At 37.4% G+C, this 21,015-nt stretch overlaps 1 protein-coding gene across 2 annotated transcripts in view; it reads left to right on the top strand.

Annotated features, from left to right (window-relative positions):
• Positions 1 to 21,015, top strand: part of DLC1 (DLC1 Rho GTPase activating protein) — a 392,892-nt gene that overhangs the window by 11,410 nt on the left and 360,467 nt on the right. For both annotated transcript variants that reach the window (XM_046648468.1, XM_046648469.1), the window contains one exon: positions 2,264 to 3,411. In XM_046648468.1, coding sequence (XP_046504424.1) covers positions 2,389 to 3,411 — 1,023 coding nt within the window. In that variant the 5' untranslated portion in view covers positions 2,264 to 2,388. The remainder of the gene's footprint in view (positions 1 to 2,263; positions 3,412 to 21,015) is intronic.

The raw sequence follows: 21,015 nt of genomic DNA, 5'->3' as shown, positions 1-21,015 counted from the left end.
AATCCCTCTTTGTAGCTAGATTGTCTCACAACTTGTAGAACTGTCTTCCTTGACATTATAAAAATACTTACCTACTTGCCAAGGTTGAGTAAAATAAGTTCATTAATATTATGGTATGGTCTTAACGGCAAAATTTTTATGTAATCTGTTCCCCAAGGGGTTAATAAAACTCTATTTCTCCTTAGTAAAAGAAATGAAACCAGAATTCAGTCTCAACTTAAATGTAAATGTGGCTTAGGAATGACACAGTAACACCACTTGGCATTTCTTAAGTTACCGTGCTCTTTCTACACTGGATAAAAATAAAGAAAAGAAAGCATCTAAAACAGAACCGCCCTATTACAACCCAAATCTGCCCATGAAAGCAGAAATTTTCTGGCCTGCATCTATGCGTTTTTTCCACTTTCCGCAGCCTCCCACACTATAATGACTTATGCATGGAATTCAGGGACTTTATATTTTCTTTTGAGTGCAAAATGAATGCCAACATGGAAAATGTGAATGCTGACCATTTTCAAAGATGGTCACAGACCTTTGAGGGAACCAAACAGTATCCAGAAAGATATTTGGTCAGGCCGAGGTACCAAATTCTAGTACATTCCTCAACTTCACTGGTCTTTACAGGATGGGGATATTTACCTTTCTGGCAAGTGCTTGGTCAAAATACCTTGAAATTTTTGGTGGGGAGTCAGAGTCCTTTTCAATAGACTGAAGTGACCCCAAACCGGCACAGTAGTTAATCTTGTTTATGGCTGAAACCAATAAGCCAGCCCATGTTATGTGCTGACGGTTCTTGTGTGGAGTAAAAACTAGAAGTGTCTGCTCTTTGAATGGGATTTTTCTTTTATAGTCCAGTAATTTGGTTTCAATACAGGACATTTAGGTTAGTCATTTTTATAAGACTGAGTTTACACTGATAGAATTTGCTTCCTTTAACTAAGGATTTGAATAATTCAAGGCGAAAGGATGGATACCTGGAATGTGTTTATATTCTGACCTTATCTTATGCCTGGTTTTCTTGTTTACATAAATTTTTATGGCCAAATTCTAACAGAAGTATACAAACTAAACTCTTTTGGAGCCAAAGAGAATGAGACTGAAATTTCTGAAGAATTGTCCCAATTGTGTTATCTTGCTCACATCTTCTTTTTGGCTCACTGGAACTCTTCCCTGAAGAGTTTAGATTTTATACATCCTAAAGACACGTGGAAAGAAGGGGCGGAGGTAGGCCGTCATTCCATGGAGACAGTGAAGTTTGTTGGCTGTCAGCCTAGGCCTTAGGACCAGGGCTTAGTCTGAATCTTGGCTTACTTCCTCAATGGTATAATCTTGGGCAAGTTATTTAATTTCTCTGAGCTTCGTTAACACTAACTTGCTAGCTAGTAGTAGTAGTAGTAACAGAATGCATGGAAATGTATTTATCCTGAGGCATTGTAAATGCATGTGTTATGCTTTCTTATCCATGAATTATGTGTTATGAACTAAACTGGATTATTCCATGTCTCTTAGTCACTCCCTGTAGTAAATACATCCCGGTAATTTGGAATCTGTATTAGTTCTTTCACACACAAATGCATTACACGTGCTATCTCTATAGCTCAACTTTTGCATGAACAGTTCCCTCGTGGCTTTGGTAATGACTTGTGTTCACAAAAGTAATTTAGCAAAGCATGTAAGCTAGAGCAACAAGTTTCTTCCGGTGAACTTTATTAAATATTGCAATCCAAATATTTTCTTAGTGGAGTTTTAAATGTTTGATAGTTATATCTTTATTCATTGATAGATCAACCAGTTCAGTTGCACTTAAAAGTATTGTCAATGATTTTTTACCAGAAATATTAAATGTGAAATTTTCTTCTAATATTAGGCTATTAAGAAATAATACTATTAAAGCTATTAAACAGAACCTTTATAAAAACTTCTACGTAGGGGCTGGCCCCGTGGCCGAGTGGTTAAGTTCGCGCTCTGCTGCAGGCGGCCCAGTGTTTTGTTAGTTCGAATCCTGGGCGCGGACATGGCACTGCTCATCAGACCACGCTGAGGCAGCGTCCCACATGCTACAACTAGAAGAACCCACAACGAAGAATACACGACCATGTACCGGGGGGCTTTGGGGAGAAAAAGGAAAAAATAAAATCTTTAAAAAAAAAAAAAATTCTACATAATCTTTCATAACCCAGATTAAAAGTTCTCTCTTTTCCATGATATGTTTTGACTTTAGAACTACATCCTGAACTATATATTTTCTTAAATTTTTTAATAGGTGGTGAACTGACAAAACTCACTCTCTTCGTCAATCAGTGAATTTGAGGTTATAATTCATGAAGCTCCATCTCCTCTAGTCTCATATGGAACGTGTCTCTCTATCTGTTGTTAAACTACGATGACATGTCTGCAGCTATCAGAAAGAGAAGCTGGGAAGAACATGTGACCCAATGGATGGGACAGCCTTTTAATTCTGATTCTTATAATGCAGCATGTCATCATGGACTAGTAGCTGACAGCTTGCAGGCAAGTATGGAAAAAGATGCAACTCTAAATGTGGACCGCAAAGAGAAGTGTGTTTCACTACCAGACTGCTGTCCTGGATCAGAGCTGAGAGATTTTCCTGGGAGGCCAATGGGTCACATTTCAAAAGACATAGATGAAAATGACAGCCACGAAGGTGCAGATCAGTTTTTTTCTCTGGAGGCCAGCACGGAAACACTAGTGCACATTTCTGATGAGGATACCGATTCCGATCTATACCTTACAGATGATAAACAGATTTTAACTACCCAAGAGCATAAAACATCAGACCAATGTAGTGTCAGAGGAGCAGGCTCCTTGGTAAAGACACTGTCCATCATGGAAAGTAACGAAGATTCTTATAACTCCTGGGGAACGGCTGGTGGAGCTGATTTAGTGCTAGTAGAAGAAAAGGGGGAGAGAAAAGTTGTTGACATTATAAGTAAAGGCCTGGAGCTTTGCAATGATATAAACTTAAGTGAAATAAAAGATGCATCCAAAATAGATGCATGTGATTCTTTGAATGTGAAAGATATTGTGCCTGAGAAGCAATTACTTAATTCTGCTGTAATTGCTCAGCAACGAAGGAAACCCGACTTCCCTAAAGATGAACATGAAAGAAACACCTGCAGTGTAGTACAAGAGGAGTTCTTGGCTATTCCTTGTACAGACAGAGGACTGCCATTATTAAAACCAGATTCTGGAAACTGCCTTCTGCAGCCTCTTTCTTGCCCTAGGGGAATGTTAGCTGAAAATGACCTGGAGAAGAGTGGTTTCTCAGAACATCAAAACAAAAGTCTTCCAAGGGTCAACTCAGGAGATGGTATGCAGTGTTTACACTTAAAGGAAACTCTGGCCACCCAGGAACCCGCAGATAACCAAGTCAGACTTCGCAAAAGAAAGGTAAGACACATGCACAGATTATCTGGTTTTTGGAATTTTGTAAATATCCTTATTTTCATCACTTACTATTTTGCTAGGATTAAAGAGATAGTGTAATGTAGTGTAGCTGTATAACTCAAAGAGTATCTTCTCGGCGAAACCATCAAAATATGTAAAAATTAAAATATAATAATCTATCCATTTCACTAATAATATTTATCATTGTTTACGAACATTCTGTTTTGGAATTGTGTTGAAGACGGAATTGATGTCACTTTCTTCAGTTGGAATTAAATAGCTACCAAACAGTGCACACTTCAAGGCCCATCTGAACAGTGATCTCTAATTTTTAGAAAGACAGTCATGGTATTTTTTAATTTGATATCATTTATTTCAGCTTGTTGCTTTCTCCCTTTAAAAAGCATATTTCATCATAATAAAAGTAGTATAAATGACACATTAAAAATGATCCTTCTATGGATATAAAAGCAATAGTACTTCCTCCATCCCTCAAAATGTGCTGATGTTATTTTAAATGATACCCTGGCACATTCGCTGTCAATAGATGTATCAACTTTTCTTTAACTCTTGACTAAAGAGGATCAGTCGCTGAAATTATTTTTTTATACCAAGTCCCCTTTGGCTAATCCTGTAGATGTCATGTTCCCTCAGGAAGTTTCCAAATGAGAGAAGCAAGGATTAGAGTGGAGCTACAAGAAGCATAGTTTAGCTAGTGAACTGTTGACCAAAGTTTGTCTTATCTTTAAAGATTTCCCCCAAATTCTTCCAAGAATGTAGTGCTCTATAATCCTGGTGTAAATACAAGTAGAATTTCTTCTGTAAATACAACATGGCCCTTGGCGTTGAAAAAGCCCTGCAGATCAGACACTTTAGTGTAACATCCTTGTGCCCCTCTTGATACAACATCAATCTATAATGGCAATTCTGCTAACACGAAGCTAATGTGCTTAGCTCTGTTCAATTGAGGCTATCTACACTGAGGAAAAAAAGAATCTCCAGCTCTCTTTGTGGTGAAGAAATCTGGTTTCCATAAACTGTGGTTTTGCTAACAAACTAGATCAGTAACATGTCATAAGTTAGTTTAAGTGAAGTCAAAGTTTTTACAGCAAAGATCAATGTGCTCAAACTGTATGCCTACAGAGTATTCTGTGCTTCTGGCAAACTCTTCCTTCCTTATATAAATTATATTTAAATGTTAATGCTCCATGAAGTTGTTATGATTGGAATGCTCAGGTCACTTTTTCAGAAATGCCCATATATCCCATCAAATCTGTTGGAGGGAATGCAATAATGACTTAAGACAGTATTAACTGACCTATGACATAGCTCCCTTAAAATAAGACAAACCCTACCCAACTGCCGACAGAAACATTAAAAATTCCAGAAACATATGCTCACCACTTGGACATTTATATCAATACTAAGAATGCTGGAAAGAATTTGCTCTTGGACATGTCACTATAGCATGATTGCATTGTGAGAGTGGTAATTATATCTCATTTACAAGTTCTAACTTAAATATTCTATTTTAAGCATTTCATCATTCTAAAGTGTTATGGCATTGTCTGGTGGAACATTTGCTTTGACTCTATGACCCATTTGGGAGGCTTTGTGATAAACAGATTAAACGCAAAATTTCAGATTTGGAATTAATTCTGGAAAAATGGGGCTATGACAGAAGTTTCTAAAATCAAAATGTGTAGGAATTTTTGTTCTATTTGTTATTGAAAGAGTGTTAAAATATCTTCAAATTGGCAATTAGCCATTTTAGAAGTTTACCAAAAGAAATAATAAAACAAACCCATAAAAATATATAGAGAGATGTTCTTCATTGTATTGTATGTTACTGACAAAGAAAGGAAACAACTCAAATTTCCATCGCTAAAGAATTTGCTTAATTATTGTTTATCTGTCGTATGGAACACTATGCAGCCATTAAAAAGATGGAGTGAGAGTCATGTGCACTAACTTTGAATGATGCTCATGATTTGGTATATCTGGAAAAAGACAATGACAGACCAACATGTATAGCACATCTCAGCCTTATATGACAAAATGTGTATATAGATAGATGATATATAGTTAGGAGTATAAACCTCTCTATATGATGAAACAAGAATATGCAAAATTATGGCTAAATAGGCACAAAATTGTTAAAAGCAGTTACTTTGAGAGAATGAAATTAAAAGGGTAGAAGCAGAGGATTTTCACATTTTACCTTGTATAATTTTTATAAGAGGTGATGGAATTATGGGTGAAATGCATACAATGAATGAAAGTACAAAAACAAAATAATATTAGATATATAAACTATTCGAAAGATTTTCTGCATGGCACAAAATGACCTTTTATCTATAAAGTTATTATGATTATTATTACATTTATGAAATAGAAACAAACATTTATAAAGTTTTTCAAAATAGCAACAAGAGTTCCAATCAGCTACTCGAGTCCTTATGCTGGCGCAACTAGTTTCAAATGGATAAGCTTTTTAGAGAGACAGCAAGCCACATTTTCGTGTCTAAAGCATTAGGTGCCGGAGCCTGAAAAAAGTTTGCTTAATTGTCTGTATCTTTAAAACTATTTGTCAGCCATGGTGACAGCGTCAAGATTAGAGCTTGGAAAGGTGAAATAGAATATAAGCTAATAAAATTTTAGTTAGAGAACTTTAACCAGATCATTGTCTGATGGTCATATGAGTGAACCAAATCCTTCATTGAATCTATGAGCATGAATTTTTTTTTTTTTTGGTCAGGATATAATCAAGGTTCTAAGTCTTGAAAAAACTGAAAACAAAAACAGAGCCTATCAGAGTGATCCTCAGAATGTAATGAAATAGTGCTCTAGAGATATCATTGTGCTTTAGATATAAATTATCATTCCTTGAAACCTATAAATCTTGGCAGGCATTTGTTGTTTTGCAAGATGTATTTTTTTCTTGTTTTCCAATGATATTTCTGGCCATTAAGGATAGCCACACATATATTTATTAGGAGTCTCAGCTGGAGAAGACTGCATTGGTAGTATATGTAAATATTACCCTTTTAAGCTAATAATTCTCATAAATATGATGAAATATATCATTAAATTGAAGCCACTGAAATCAAAGGAAAACCAAATAGATTACGAGCAGACATTAGTAAAATGAGTCAGAAGGTCGCGTGGCATATGACCAACACTTACAGGGCGTGGGTGGGTCTTCGGGGTAAGGCAGCTGGTTAAGGTTAAGAGTGATTCTCAGAGACAAATTTCAGAGAAATCTGGAGGAGGGAGACAGTCTAAGAAGTGGTCACTTTAAACCAAATGAGATGTGAAGATGGAAAATATGTAGGGAAAGACTTGAGGTTAGATTTTTTTTAAAGAACTAGTATATTTATTCTTGATGGTGGTTTACTAATTAGAGAGAGTCCAAAATTCAGTCTTCTCCAGAGATTATTTAAATAGTTCCCAAATTTTTGAATGACCATAATAGTTATATAAATGGAAGAACATATTTTTATTTGCTCACATAAGACGTAATCCATGTTACAAAGCAAGATAAACCCCAAAAGATAAGGCAAAAATGATCTGAACATTTGAGCAAACTTCACTTTTCAACAATAGACTAACTGTATCATTTAAGCTATAGATTTGACTGCTAGGACAGAAAACCAGCATAAAAGTGGCTTAAACAGCATCTTTCTCTCACACACTCATAATAACTGGGTATGAGCACTTCTGACCAATATGTAGGCTCTATGTTTTCAAAACCCCAGACCTCTTTTATCTAACTGCTCTGTCCCCTTGAGCCCTTATTCATATTCAAGTCAGTGAAAAGAGGAAAAGGTGCAGGGGTGGCCACGCTCCTGTGTAAAGGCAGAACCCAGGAGGTGTACACATCTTTTTCTCTCACCTTCATATGCTAGAGCTTAGTTGCATGGTCACACCTAGCAATAAGGGCTGGGAAAGACAGTCTGCATTCTGGGCAAGCAGATGTCTGCTAAAAATTCTGTTATCAAGGGAGAAGGGGAAATTTTATATTGAATGGTAACTCATAACATAAATCTGTTGAGGAACAGCACCCTAACATAAATGCATGCCTGAATATCAGGGTATGTTGGGAAAGGAGTAAACAAGCTGCATCCATGTCCTGTGATATTCTGTATAAATACTGGATGCTTTAATGTCACCCTGCAGAATACCTCACCATGTCAGGAAACTATTTTATATGTTGAAGTGATGTTGACCAAATGCTACACTTTTTCTTATGGAAAAACAGCAGGGGAGCAAAACCCAATACTGTACTTATCTCTGGACGAATGTAATACATCAATTAGCAACAACTAATTAAAATCAAATATTTTCTCCTCACCCTATCTTTAAAATACATGTAAATTTGGTAGAAGCACACCTGTACCTGAAGTGACCTCATTCCTTTTTATGAACTTCTTCTTCCTTTCTATCTCCTGGATGCCCATATGTGAGCTTTTTAGCGTGAGGAGGCTAACATTGATAGATGGGTGACTTACGAACATGGTAAATTACCAGAAGATAGACTGGACCCAGAGAGGAGGCCGGCTGGAAGAATACAAAAGAGAAGGAAAAAATTGTCCAAGAAATTAAAACCAAAAAGATGGTTAAGCTAAGGCCCCAAGATATGTTGAATGAAAACAAGGACTAGCGGAAGAATTACAGTTTGTTAATAAGCCTGGTATCAGCTGACAAAGAGGGAAGGAATGGAAAGCAGGGTAATTATATATAGCTCTGCAGACAGACTCATACTGACAGTGTGATTTAACACAGAGGTCACGCTAGTTTTAAAGGCATAGGCTTGCTGAGCAGATTGTATTGTTTCTAAACTTTGTTTCCCTGGGTCAAGGATTAGGGCTGGCAGAGAAAAGTTGTGACCAAGCGGAAAGTCGGTGTATAGATGGATAACACGAGGTCTTCTCAGCCATACTTTTAGCTGGATTTGTGTCCCAGGTGAAGCTGGTAGCTTTGTGAGTAGCTCATTTTGTGTCGTTAGCCCTCTGAAAACCGTCAAATTATTTCCTACCATTTAAACGGATTTTGCCTAATAAACAACTGGAAAGCCAAAAATACATTTGCAGATATTTGGGGGTCAAATATGTTGCCTCATAATAAACATGATTCCCCTAAAACCAACTAGAAATGCAAAAACATTGAATTATATTATAAAATATAACGCCAGATACAGTGTCTGGTAAAATCGATCAGTAATAAATATTGAATGTTTTCAATATCCCAGGCCCTATGTATTTGGTGCACCACCGTGAGCCAGACAGCAAGAGTTCTTTATGCTGCGAAGCATGTAGTACCTGAAATGATGTTGGAGTTCCCATATAAGGCTTCTGTTTGACTGACACATAAGGCTACCACTGAACAGAGGGAACCATAACGAGAGAGAGAGAGAGAGAGAGAAGGGAAGGGGAGGAGGACAGAAGGACAAGAAGGAGGGGGAGAAGAAGGAAGGCAGAAAGAGAGAGACAGAGACAGAGAGAGAGAAGGATAGGCTAATATAGGATGCCAAGGAAAGCACTGGTCAATTGCTAGGAATAGCAATACAAGTCCCTGACAAAAAGTGGATTCAGAGCAGGTTGGAATCAGATTCCATTTCAACATGATGAAGTTGTAGTTATTGCCAGCAGAAGTTTAGCAAGGAGACAAGGAACACGAATTAGACTTCAGCAATTACAGGGTCGGTGGCCATAAATTATTGTTACTATCATTTCACATGAGGAACGCTGACAACTAGAGCCAGCCCTCATGGGCTGTATCTCCAACAGCTAAAGGTGAAGCCCTGATAAGCTCCTATCTCAAGATCTTCAAAGGTTTGCACGTCGGGGGAACTTTCCCCGATTTCCTCAGCCAAGTTAGTTGCTTGATTCTCTTTTCACCCATAGAGGACTTATTCCGGTTATAATGTTAACTACAAATTCATTTGATCCCACCATTGCTAACTAAAACATAAGCTCATCGGAGACAGTCTTGTATCTATAGCAAGTCAATCTTTTGTCTATAGCATCCAGCCCAGGGCTTAGAACCCTGTTCACAAGTGTTTGAATGAATGAATACTCATGTCATAGTAAAAGACTTATTTTCAGAAGACAGTGTCAGGTGTAAAAAGCCTAAGTTAGAAAGATGCAGAAGAAATGAAGCCATACAACCAAAACCAGATATCTCATACATTATACCATAATCTCCTCTCTGCCATCCCTGGTAGTTCCGTGCTAAAACAGGGCATGAGGGAACAAGAGGGACAAAAGAATATGTAAAATCTGGGTCTCTGACGCAACCTTCAAGATTAGGATGATTATTACCCTGTGCCACAAAATAACTAATTAATTATAACTAAGTAGTTCTAAAGTAATCTATGAGTCATAAATGTCATTTATAATCTACTGAATTGTCTCTACAGAGGAGTGGGTAAGGATGATATAGAAGAGGAAAATATCATAATACTAATTCACATTTATTTTTAATTTATCCTTTAATTTTATACATTTTCTAATGTATATGATATATTAATACAAAAGTATATGTGTTATAGTTTATAAGTAAATAACATACACATGCTCACTGAGGAGTATATAATCAAAAATGTTGGGAGGCTAGCAGTTTAGAAATTCTCTGGCATTTCTGGTTAATGTCACTGAGGACATTGGGAGTGGAGGGGAGTGGAGATGACAGGAATAACAGAGTAAGGGACTGAAGACAAATGAGTAAGAGAAATTGAGGGACATTTATTTAAAGTGTCAGACAATAATAAATTTCTTTTACATTTCTATGGTGAAAACCACATAAAGTAGGGAGATTTGTTGCCAGGTGCCTTTAAGGCATAAAAATACTCTGAATGAGAGCAATTAGATCTGAATGTTTCTTGTTCCAGATATTTTTGAAAAAATTAGTTATGATGTGTGATGGGCCTCTGATCCCAGCAGTGACTTGGACCAAAACTGCAAATTTACGTTATTAGTAACAAGATCATTAATAAGTTCACATTAACCCAACATCAGCTTTTATTGGAGCAAGAATTAATATACTTTAATGATGTTATTTTAAGTAATTAATGGTTCTTTCAGAGGCAATTGCCCATTAGAGGCTATCATAAGGGTGAAATTGATTTAGTTTCTTCCTCATGGATTTCTGTTACTATAAACCAGGACCGACTTATTAATCTTTTAATACCAACACAACCACCATAGGTTTTGGCTGCCTCCATCGAAGAAATGCCAATATCCACAAAAGCTGGGGTAACTAGCATAAGCTACATAACAGGACCCTGCCTCTTATCTGGGCATGAAACACAATGGTGCCAACAGAATCTGTTCATTTTCTGGCTCGTGTTCTTAGAAATAAAGTACTTATCTCTGCTGCCAACAAGATCTCTATGCCACAGATAATTTTCTACTGTCAAGAAAATTATAGTGCTACTTTAGAGATAACCTCACAATTTTCAAAGGAAATATAAGCAACTCGGAAAGCACACTTTTATTCTTTTTTCAGTTCTATTTCTACATTGGCACAGGAATAAAACTAGTGATTAATGAATCTCCTCAATTTTTGGTTCTATTTTTTGAGCCAGTGGAACTTCAAAAGGGTTTACTTCTTTTTATATACCTTAAAAGTTAACCCAGAGGTTTTTTAAAATAAAGTTAAAATAGCATCATTATTTGGTCTAGAAAATGAATAGCTTGGTCTGAGCTTGATTTTCTAACCAAGAGAGTCAGCTGTGATGAGAAGAAGGCGCACAATCTAAATTGAGGGATGTTCGCTAAACTTTGTGGGCCTTAAATGAAAAACGGAAACACCAGTCCCTACCTCCTAAGGTTTTAGGAGCATCAAATGAGAGAAAATGTGACCGAACAGCTATATAATGCAACCACTAGAACAATGCATTTTTCAACCAAAATTTGAGATGAAGATATGACAGGTAAATAACTGAAGAATTGCAGAATTATTATATCTGGGAATAGCTCACATTCTAGTGGAATCGATATTCATAGCATACGTGGCCAGCCACGGAAGCTGCTTAAGTTGGAAATTTCTGGAGTGCTGCACGGCTCCTAGTTAGCCTCCACAGCTTTTACTATGAATAGTGCAAGGCATAGAACAAAGTATTAAGCCAATGGACTCTGAACCCAAACCACTTTCCCCACTTACAGCTTTGTGATCTTGTACGTTGCTTATTTTCTCTGGCCTCAGTTTTTTCATCTATGTAATGGGATACTTCACCCTGTTGTTAGGAAGATTATATAAGTTAACATGTATAAAGTAATTAAAACTGTGCATGACGTGGTAAAAACAACTTGTGACTTTAGCAATTAATCATAGACCGTTAGTGGCAGTTTCTCTTTGTTTATTTTACAAATTTGCCCTGATTATAGATCTCTGAGAGTAAGCTGGACTGTCTGGGAATAGTTGTGGGGATAGACTGACAAAATTTGAGGGAGGATTTATAAAGTAAGTCAACCCGCATGGACATCTTTGCTATCTGATTATCATTATGTAGTAGAACCTGGAATATGTGTTCATTAACTAAATAAATGTGAAGTACCTTCTCTTTCCCATGCACTTTGCTCTGTGTGGTGTAGAATCTGAATAAGAATTATATATGCATCCTAACCTGAAGGAGCTTATGCGTCGGTAGGGGCAAGGAAACATACCAAAATGTTCAGTTAAACTAACTTTAATATAACTATTACTATTAGAGCGTAATGTAGTATTAGGTTTTGAATTTGTTTGCTACAAGAACAGTGACATCATGGTTCAACCTAATCCAAGGTAGAAAGTATTAAGACCTATGGAACTAGGGCATGACAGGCTAGGAGAGGGATCCCATCCAGGCGAGGAGGGCAGGGAAGGCTTCCCCACGTGGTGCCCGAGCTGAGCTTTGAAGGACGTGAAGACTTTGCACTTGTGGGAATGAGGGAAAGGAATCCCTGTGTACCTATTTTGACTGTCCTTGAGAAATACAATTTTTTTATTTTCTTAAGACACACAGACTTGAATCTGAAAGTAAGTGAAATAAGCAAATCCTTCAAAAAAAACCATTATGTAAACAGACACTTTCAAAGGCTAAGGGTTTTTTTGCAAACTATTTCGTGGTGATATGAAAATCAGAAGAGGATGACAGCACTCCACATGCTGGACTTTACCTTAGGCAAAGCAACTTTCTGTTTTCAAACTTAGGTTTTTAGCCAAGGAATTTCTGGATTTACTTTATCAAAAATAAGTAAATAAAGGCCAACCTGGTGGCTGAGTGGTTAAGGCTCCATGCGCTCCACTTTCGTGGCCCAGGTTCGTGGATTTGGTTCCCGGGTGTGGACCTACTCCACTCAGCAGCCATGCTGTGGGGGCATCCCACATGCAAAATGGAGGAAGACTGGCAATGGATGTTAGCCTAGGGTGAATATTCCTCACACACACACACACAAAGTACATAATCTAGATTTGAACATACTAATGGGTCCTGAAAAAGATCCATGTTAATTTGCTCCCCAGCTAGTGTCGGATTAGTTTGCAGAAAATGAAATGAAGATCGTGGAAATTTGCTTGATGACCAAACAAGATTGGGAGCTACGTGAACAAAATGGTTCAACTATAAAATGATGATGAGATGAGATGGTGAGCCCCGCTAACTCTCATACCCTCATAGATACGTAAGAATGATCTCTGGAAGGCTATTAATTAATTTTTTCATAATTATGGATGACTGTAATGAGACAATTTAACAGTGTAACTGACTAAAAGTGTAAGAATTGAAAAAGCAAGACAGTAATTCCTTTCTGGTTAAAAATTCAGTCCTGATTATGATGTTTCATAGTCCACTCACATATCGGCCCAATGCACAATCGAAAATTTTCTTCAGAGTCACTTTGAAGAGGTACCCAAAGGTATTTCAGTCAGAGTGTAGCAGACGGGAAGTGTACTTCATAAATATCTGATAAAAGATAAAATCTCAATTTTCACCTTACTTGAATATAAATCAAGACATTCTTTAATAATAAGAGCACATGGGCTCTATGAGTGATGTGATGGATGACCATCCGTTCAGAGGATGGCCTTCAGGGACCACGCTGTTCCTCTTCTGTTGCTCCACGACAAACTCTGAGTGGGAAAGATTAGTGGCCAAGCATGGCGTGCCAGATAACAGCCTTCATTTCCAACATTATTTAAATATTATTAGATTAGATGTCAATTTACACCACAAAATCCATTTCTGAATTTCTGAAAGAGTTCAACTTTTTCTAAAGTGAATTATGAAGTTTATAAAACCCAAACCGATAGCAGGAATGCTAAGGGTGAAATAAATTGGCCTAACAAAATATATATACATATATATATAAATTTAATACATATGTAACACATACATATGAATTATATACATATTTAAATTAATTTTCAACATCTGCAATAATCAAGCACAATCTGAGATGTGTATTTGGCTTCCTGCAATGAGTACATTCTTTATTGAGACTTGGAGTACAGGAGGTCACAAAACACACAGTCACTGAGTGGATGATGGTGTTTTGCTCCCACGTGTTTCCAAAGGAGAGGCAGAAGGAAACCAGAAGCTGGCTCAGCCTCAGCAGTAGATATCACCTTTGGGGCCTACAGACCATTTTCTCACCCACCCCCACTCCCCAGCAAAGGCACAGAGAGATGCAGTCAGAGTCAACACATCCGACTGGTACCTACGTTAAGAAACGAACAGCTGAGCTTTGGGTGCAGAGTAGTTATTTCTAACAGGATGCATTTGCCATCGCGTAGATGGGACTTTAATTTTCATTCCTTTCTTCAGTAATATCCTGTGCATTTTGTCTTCATTTTCTGTAAGATGGTAACATGATGTTTAATGTCCTGCTACATGTTCGTTTACCCAACAAACAAGACCTTGTTCAGTGGACTAGATTGTTGTAGGCGGCATCTTACGAACAAACATGGGATGAGAGACAGAGAATCTGCTTTTCATAGGTTCATGGAATGTTCCAGCTGGAGAAGACTTTAAACATCCTTGCATTTCACTTTAACTGGAATAATGTGAGTGTATTGACAGGGCCAAGGAGCTGTAATTTAGAGTGTTAATAGTGGTATGTCCTGTTACCAATGCAAAGTTGCTGCCCCACGGAGAAGATGCTGAGTTGCATATTATCATGCAAAAGCTATAATTTAAAAGTAATCAGAAAGAATTGGCCAACATCGAAATGTAACACAAACCTAATATTAAGGTTTTTTTGAACGATGAAAGGAAATGTTTTATCCTTCTATTTCAGACATTTGTCCACTACGTGTGCAGAAAGAAAAAAAAAACAGCTTTGAGAATTTAACTACCATTTCAGGTATATGCTGACATAAATATAAAAGAAATTTTTAAAAACTGAAAATACAATATGAAATTGTTTGTTTTTCTCAGCTTCTCCTGGGTTTCTAGTTTTATAATAAAAAGTTGCTCTTTCCTGAGGCATGAATTTTCATTTAATTCAATTATTCTGTACTCTTTCCCTGTGATCAACATAGACTTTTATCATAAATATTATCTCTATCCACTTAGAAGTTACAAAGTGCTTTCTCTCAGATGTCCGCAGTGTTTGGGTTGAGGCATGACAAATTTTAAACAAGCTGAAAAGTATTTCAAACAAGTTCCATACTGTGAGCAATCGTTCAGGAGGGCAGGGGAGAAAGGAAACTAGCCAGTGGATTTCAGTATAATCTTCATGCAAATTTTTCTTTTAAACATATTAGTAATCATGTAAAGCACCAGAGTTTTGTACTTAAAATTCTGTCTACACTAGAAAGAAAGGGCATGCTAAGCTGTACTTCAGCCTGTCCTGGGCAACTTAAAATGGAAGTAAATCTATTTTTCACATGCAATACCTTATAGCTATTGTAATCCTAAATTTCCAATCCTGGCCACTGAGATAATTTATTTTCTTGATAGAGAATGAAGGGACAATAGTCGTATTGCTTATGAAATTTAATTCCTAACCTTCACATAAATAGTTTAAGAGGATTAAATTTACTCACGAGATGTCAATAGATAGGTCACTACATTGATAGAGTCAGTGATGCATGTGAGCTGCTGCCCAATATTTGTGCCTCCAGTATTTCCTTTTAAAGTGAGAGAGCTGTACAATACTGAGCGGGAGCTCTGATTATTATGGAGATCATGATAGCAAAAGTTGGTGCACATAAAGTTGTTTGAGTAAGGGGAGGAGAGGTGGGAATGGTGGATAAGAACAGGCTCAAAGTGGGAACATTTAATGCTACTATTTGTTATCAACCTACATTGAAGTCATTTTGCATCTATTGTTTATGATGGAAGACTAAAACGGAATATTGTGAATAATAAAAATGACCACACTATGGTTTCCTACACCATATCAGGGTTCATGGAAACAAAATAAAAGTCAGTCTCTACTAAGGAGGAAATGGTGGAAGTGTGTTAATAGAACCAGGAACCCCTGCTATTGAAGGGGAATACAAAGCAGACACCAAGTCATGCTCAAAGTACCAAAGAGGTGTAGCCAACACACTTCAGGTGTATAATAACCTTTATAGGGATTTCTGTCATTGTTCTACATTGCAAGTCCAGGGAAGTCGTACTTGACACTGTGTTTTCAAGTAATTGTTAACATTTCAACCACTTAATAAAACTCCATGCTGGAAGAAATATTAGCAAATTAGCAAATATGTCACCCTGAGGTTGCCGGTCAGGCCACTTTCAGGCCCATGGTAATCTCCCCTCTGCATGTCAGTTATTATATTATGCACCCTACCCACCGCTGTCATGGTCAGTGGGCATCCAGGTGAGAAGGAGCAGACGGGATTTTTTTCCCTGATGGGCACTGCTGTTCGCCAGAGGGACTGCTTATGTTCAAAGTGACATATTTACCTTCTCCCACTGTTGCTGCCTTAGTTCTCTCTGGAGAGAATCCCATTGCCACTTTGATAACACCCTTCTGCATTCCTGACCTCCTTCTTGTGAAACTTTCTGGAACCAAAAGAACTAAAAAGGTACATATAATTAAGAGTGAGTCAGAGGCGATATCCACCACCCAAATGTACAGTCCCATCCTTTCACTTAGGAAGGAGTTTAAAAAGCCAAATTTACTTTGACAATGCAAATTAAAGTGTGTGAATAGCTCTAAGAACTAGAGGAAATCAATCTATATATAAAAGACATGTTTCAGAAATTCAAAATGCTTATTAAAAATTGCAGTCAGATTCATATTTTTACATGTTCTAGAAAAATGAAAATTTAGAACTTTGGAATCTATCTTCACTTTAGAAACACTGTAGAAATGCACCTGTGAGTTTAGCTGTAATTAGCAATTGTTATAAAAAGAGTAATTCTACATCCTCAATATTTCTCATCCAGATCCCATGAAATCCCCGACCATCTCTTGCTCTAATTACTGCAACACCATCATAACAGTTTCTTTGGGTCCAGTCCTAATCCCCACCAATCTAGTCTCCGTACTGCGGTCCAAATTATTCTTAGACGATGCAAATCTGTCCCTCTCCCCTCCATAGCTTTAAGATTCTAATATGCCACACAAGGTTTTCCAGGACAGTCACAATCTGGGCCCCGTTTACCTATGCGATCTCATTCTGTGCTTCTCTTCATTTCACATTTCACAGTTTACATTAAACTTCTCCCAGTTACCCAAGCTCATCATACTCTCGCTCTCACCCTGAAAGCTCTCCCCAGCCCACCTTCCTACCCTTGCCATTCATCAGGTGTCATCTTAAATGTCACTTCACTCAAAAAGTCTTCCCTGAACCCTTCAGACTGAATTAGAGTCTCCTTCCGGGTGTTTTCTGTGCATGCTAGCATGCTGTAAACCCCGTATGTACGCTAGCATAGCACTTATCACACAGTGTTGGAATTTTCTATCCACTTATCCATACTGTAGTGATTGTATTGTAACCCCCAAAAACATATGTGCATGTCCTAACCCCTGGAAGCTGTGAATGTGACCTTATTTGGAAAAAGGATCTTTGCAGAAGTAATTAAGTTAAGGATCCCAAGATGGGATCTTCCTGGATTACCTGGGTCAACCCTACATTCAGTGCCAAGTGTCCTCATAAAAGAAAGAAGAGGAGAAGGCACAGACACACAGAGGAGAAGGCCATATGAAGATGGAGGCAGAGACTGGAGTGATGCAGCCACCAGCCAAGGAACACCTGGACCCACCAGAAGCTGGAAAAGGCAAGGAAGGATCCTCCCCCAGAACCTTCTGGGGAAGCCAGGTCCTGCCAACACACTTCGATTAATCTGGCCCCAGAAACTGTGAAAGGAAAAATTTCTGTAGCTTTAAGCCCTAAGTTTGCAGTAATTTTTTATGCCATCCTCAGGAAACTATACTTCAAACTAAATTCCTTAAGTCAGGGACCAGCAGACTCGTAATTGATTCAGCGTTCTCCCCTTAGTGCCTAGCATATGCCTGGCCTAGAGTGGGAGTTACTGCATTCCTGCAGATCGACTGAGGAGTGAAGACAAGCACAGCACTTCACACATTGTCTTAGTGAATAGTAGTAATTAACACAATTCTTTTCACTGTCTTCTTTTTCCAATTAAGTCACTTAATCACCTCACACTATATTTCTTCATCTTTAATTCAACCTAACAGCTCTTTAAAAATTAAGTAAAAAATAACTGTAAACTATGGTGAATAATACGAAGACATTTCTACATAAAATGTACCTTATTTTCTTTGAGAGATAGCATGCTTTCCATAGTTGTAAGTAATTATACGAAGTCAAAATTCCTGAATCAATTCCAAGCTTTAAATTGCCTCACTGTTTAACTTGAAAAAAGATACTTCCAGTAAGATAGCATTAGTTCATTTATCAGCTACCTATTTTTATGTTATTATTATATAAGTGATACCTGCACACAGTCAAAAAGTAAAGTATAAAATGAAAAGTTAAATTTCCTCTCTGACTAGTCCCATTCTTCCAAAGACTACTTTTATTAACTGTCTCCAATTCTGGTTCATAACTATAACTATAACCTAACTATAAATACATGCTTTTATTTGTATTTATTCATTAATGACATTACATGGAATTTGTGATGTCTATTTGTGAAAGATGAAGCGTTTCACTTGTGTATTGACTGCTGTATTAGTTTGCTAGGGCTATGGGAACAAAGAACCACAAATTGTGTGCTTAAACAACAGAAATTTATTGTCACAGTTCTGAAGACTAGAAGTCTAAGACCAAGGTGTCAGCAGGGTGTTGGCTGTGACAGAGAGTCTGTTCCATGCCTGTCTCCTAGCTTCTGGTGGTTTGCTGATGATCTTTAGTGTTCCTAGGCTTGTAGACTGATCTCTGCCTTTATGGTTTTTTTTTTTTTTTTTTTTGAGGAAGATTAACCCTGAGCTAATATCTGCTGCCTATCCTCCTATTTTTTGCTAAGGAAGACTGGCCGTGAGCTAACATCCCTGCCCATCTTCCTCTACTTTGTATGTGGGACACCTGCTACAGCATGGCTTGCCAAGCAGTGCATAGGTCCGCACCCAGGATCCGAACTGGCAAACCCTAGGCTGCCGAAGCGGAACATGCGAACTAAACTGCTGAGCCAATGGGCCAGCTCTTCTGCCTTTATGTTCTTTGTGTTCACGTGGCATTGTGTGTGTGTGTCTCTATCCAGACTGCCCCTTTTTGCAAGGACACCAGTCATTTTGGAGTGGAGGCCCACCGTAGCCCAGTATGACTTCATAAATTTTCAACATATCAATTGATAGGGTGGGAGGAGACACAATTCAACCCATAACAACTGCTTATATTGTGCCAAGCACAAACGATGTAGTGGACTAGAACAATGGGCTGACAAATTTCCTATCATCAAAAACTTACATTTCAGTGGAATTTAGTGTTCTCATACTAGCTCAAAGCTTCTCCTCTGTACCTACTGATTTTATTGTTTATGTATTTTTTACTTCTTCTTGGCATTTGCTTTCATGAACATGCCTGCTAAATAAAATACTTATTCCTCTATTTGTTGATTTATCCATTTTAAATAGTATTTATTGTATTTGTATTTCAAAAGTTTAGAAAATTAGCACTTATCCCTTAGTCTCTCTTTCCCCTGCTCTGTCTCCTAATTTTTGTTGATAATATTATTTATATATTTTCAAGATTTGAGCATATGCGGTCTCCCTTGTGGCTATAAATAATTGTTCCATGCTTCATCTTTAGGTGAACTATAAAAATTCAAATCCACAAAAGGCTTTCTCATATGTAAATATCCACTCCAGAACAAAAGAGTGAAATTGGACCCACATAGAAGCAGATATAAGGCACGTTGTTAAAAGAGGGATCACCCAGGCATCAAGGTCTAATAAATTTTCTCTTAAATTCCTTCTACTTTGTTCCCATTTTCTATGTCACACAACTTTCTATTATCCATGTTCTGCATCTTTCTTATAGTCTTATTTCCCTGGTTGACATATCTCTTTGAATGTCTTCATCACGTAGCTGTGCATAGTTTTTAAGTTCTTTTACGTCTATAGGGGTCATTATTTTGCTCATATTTTAATTAATAATTAAACAGGCTTAGAACTCTAGGCTCATTTTTTTTCCTTTAAGAAACTAGCTGACACTCCTCAACCCTCCTGTGACCCCGTATTTAAGATGTGAAGATCTATGTCACACTGATAACTTGGTTTTTGTAACTTATTTTTAATACTCTGGGTGTTCTTAAGATGTTTTCTTTATCCTTGGAGTTATAGAATTTATCAGGATGTGACTAAGAGGAGCTTTGATTCTTTTGAGTGACGCCTAACGTTTACTAAGATCTTTCAATCTGAAAAGTCATGTCTTTCATTAGCTCATTCCTCCCAATATTTTATGAGCCTTACCACCTCCCATTGTTTCTTCCCAGAATTCCTATTCAATGCTTTTGAATAACCTGTATCTATGTCTCTTAACTTCTATCTGTTATTTGACGTTTCCTTGTATTTTTGCTTTGTCTACCGTGAGATTTCCTTGACTCACTGGACCAGATCAGCCACTTGGTGTTCAGACATATCCATTTTCTTATTCACTATCCATTGAAATATTTATTGTGTAAGTCATATTTTCAACTTGCATAGCTCTTTCTTGTTTTCATTCAATTACCTAGTCAATAAATAGTTACTGAGACATGCTATGTACCAAGCACTCTTCTGAATGTGAGGGATACAAAGTAACATCTTTGTTCTCAAGGACCTACTTTCTAGCCTAAGGAAGCAGAAAAGAAATCAACAAATTAATAGTAAACCAACTAAGGAGTAGAATGAATAAATGAAGGAAAAGAGTCAAAGAATAGGATACCGGAAGCCATGTGAAGAAGCTGTTTCTAAAAGAAGAGTGAAATCAAATGTTTCAAATGCTGTGGGTGGATCAAGAATAAACCTGGCATTTAGCAGGACAACGTCCGTTGGCCGGCTTGTTCACAGCCATTTTAGTGGGGACAGATGCTTGTTTTTAGTGGGTTCAAGAGCAAAATGGAGAATAGGAATTGAAGAAAGTGAGCAAAGCCAACTATTAAATAATGATTAATTAAATTAATATTTGTTATAAAAGAAAACAAAGAGAGTGGAATCCAGAGGA

The sequence above is a fragment of the Equus quagga genome, chromosome 22 (genome assembly GCF_021613505.1).
Source record: "Equus quagga isolate Etosha38 chromosome 22, UCLA_HA_Equagga_1.0, whole genome shotgun sequence".
NCBI classification, from domain to species: Eukaryota; Metazoa; Chordata; class Mammalia; order Perissodactyla; family Equidae; genus Equus; species Equus quagga.
This window is presented reverse-complemented; position numbering and strand designations above follow the sequence as displayed.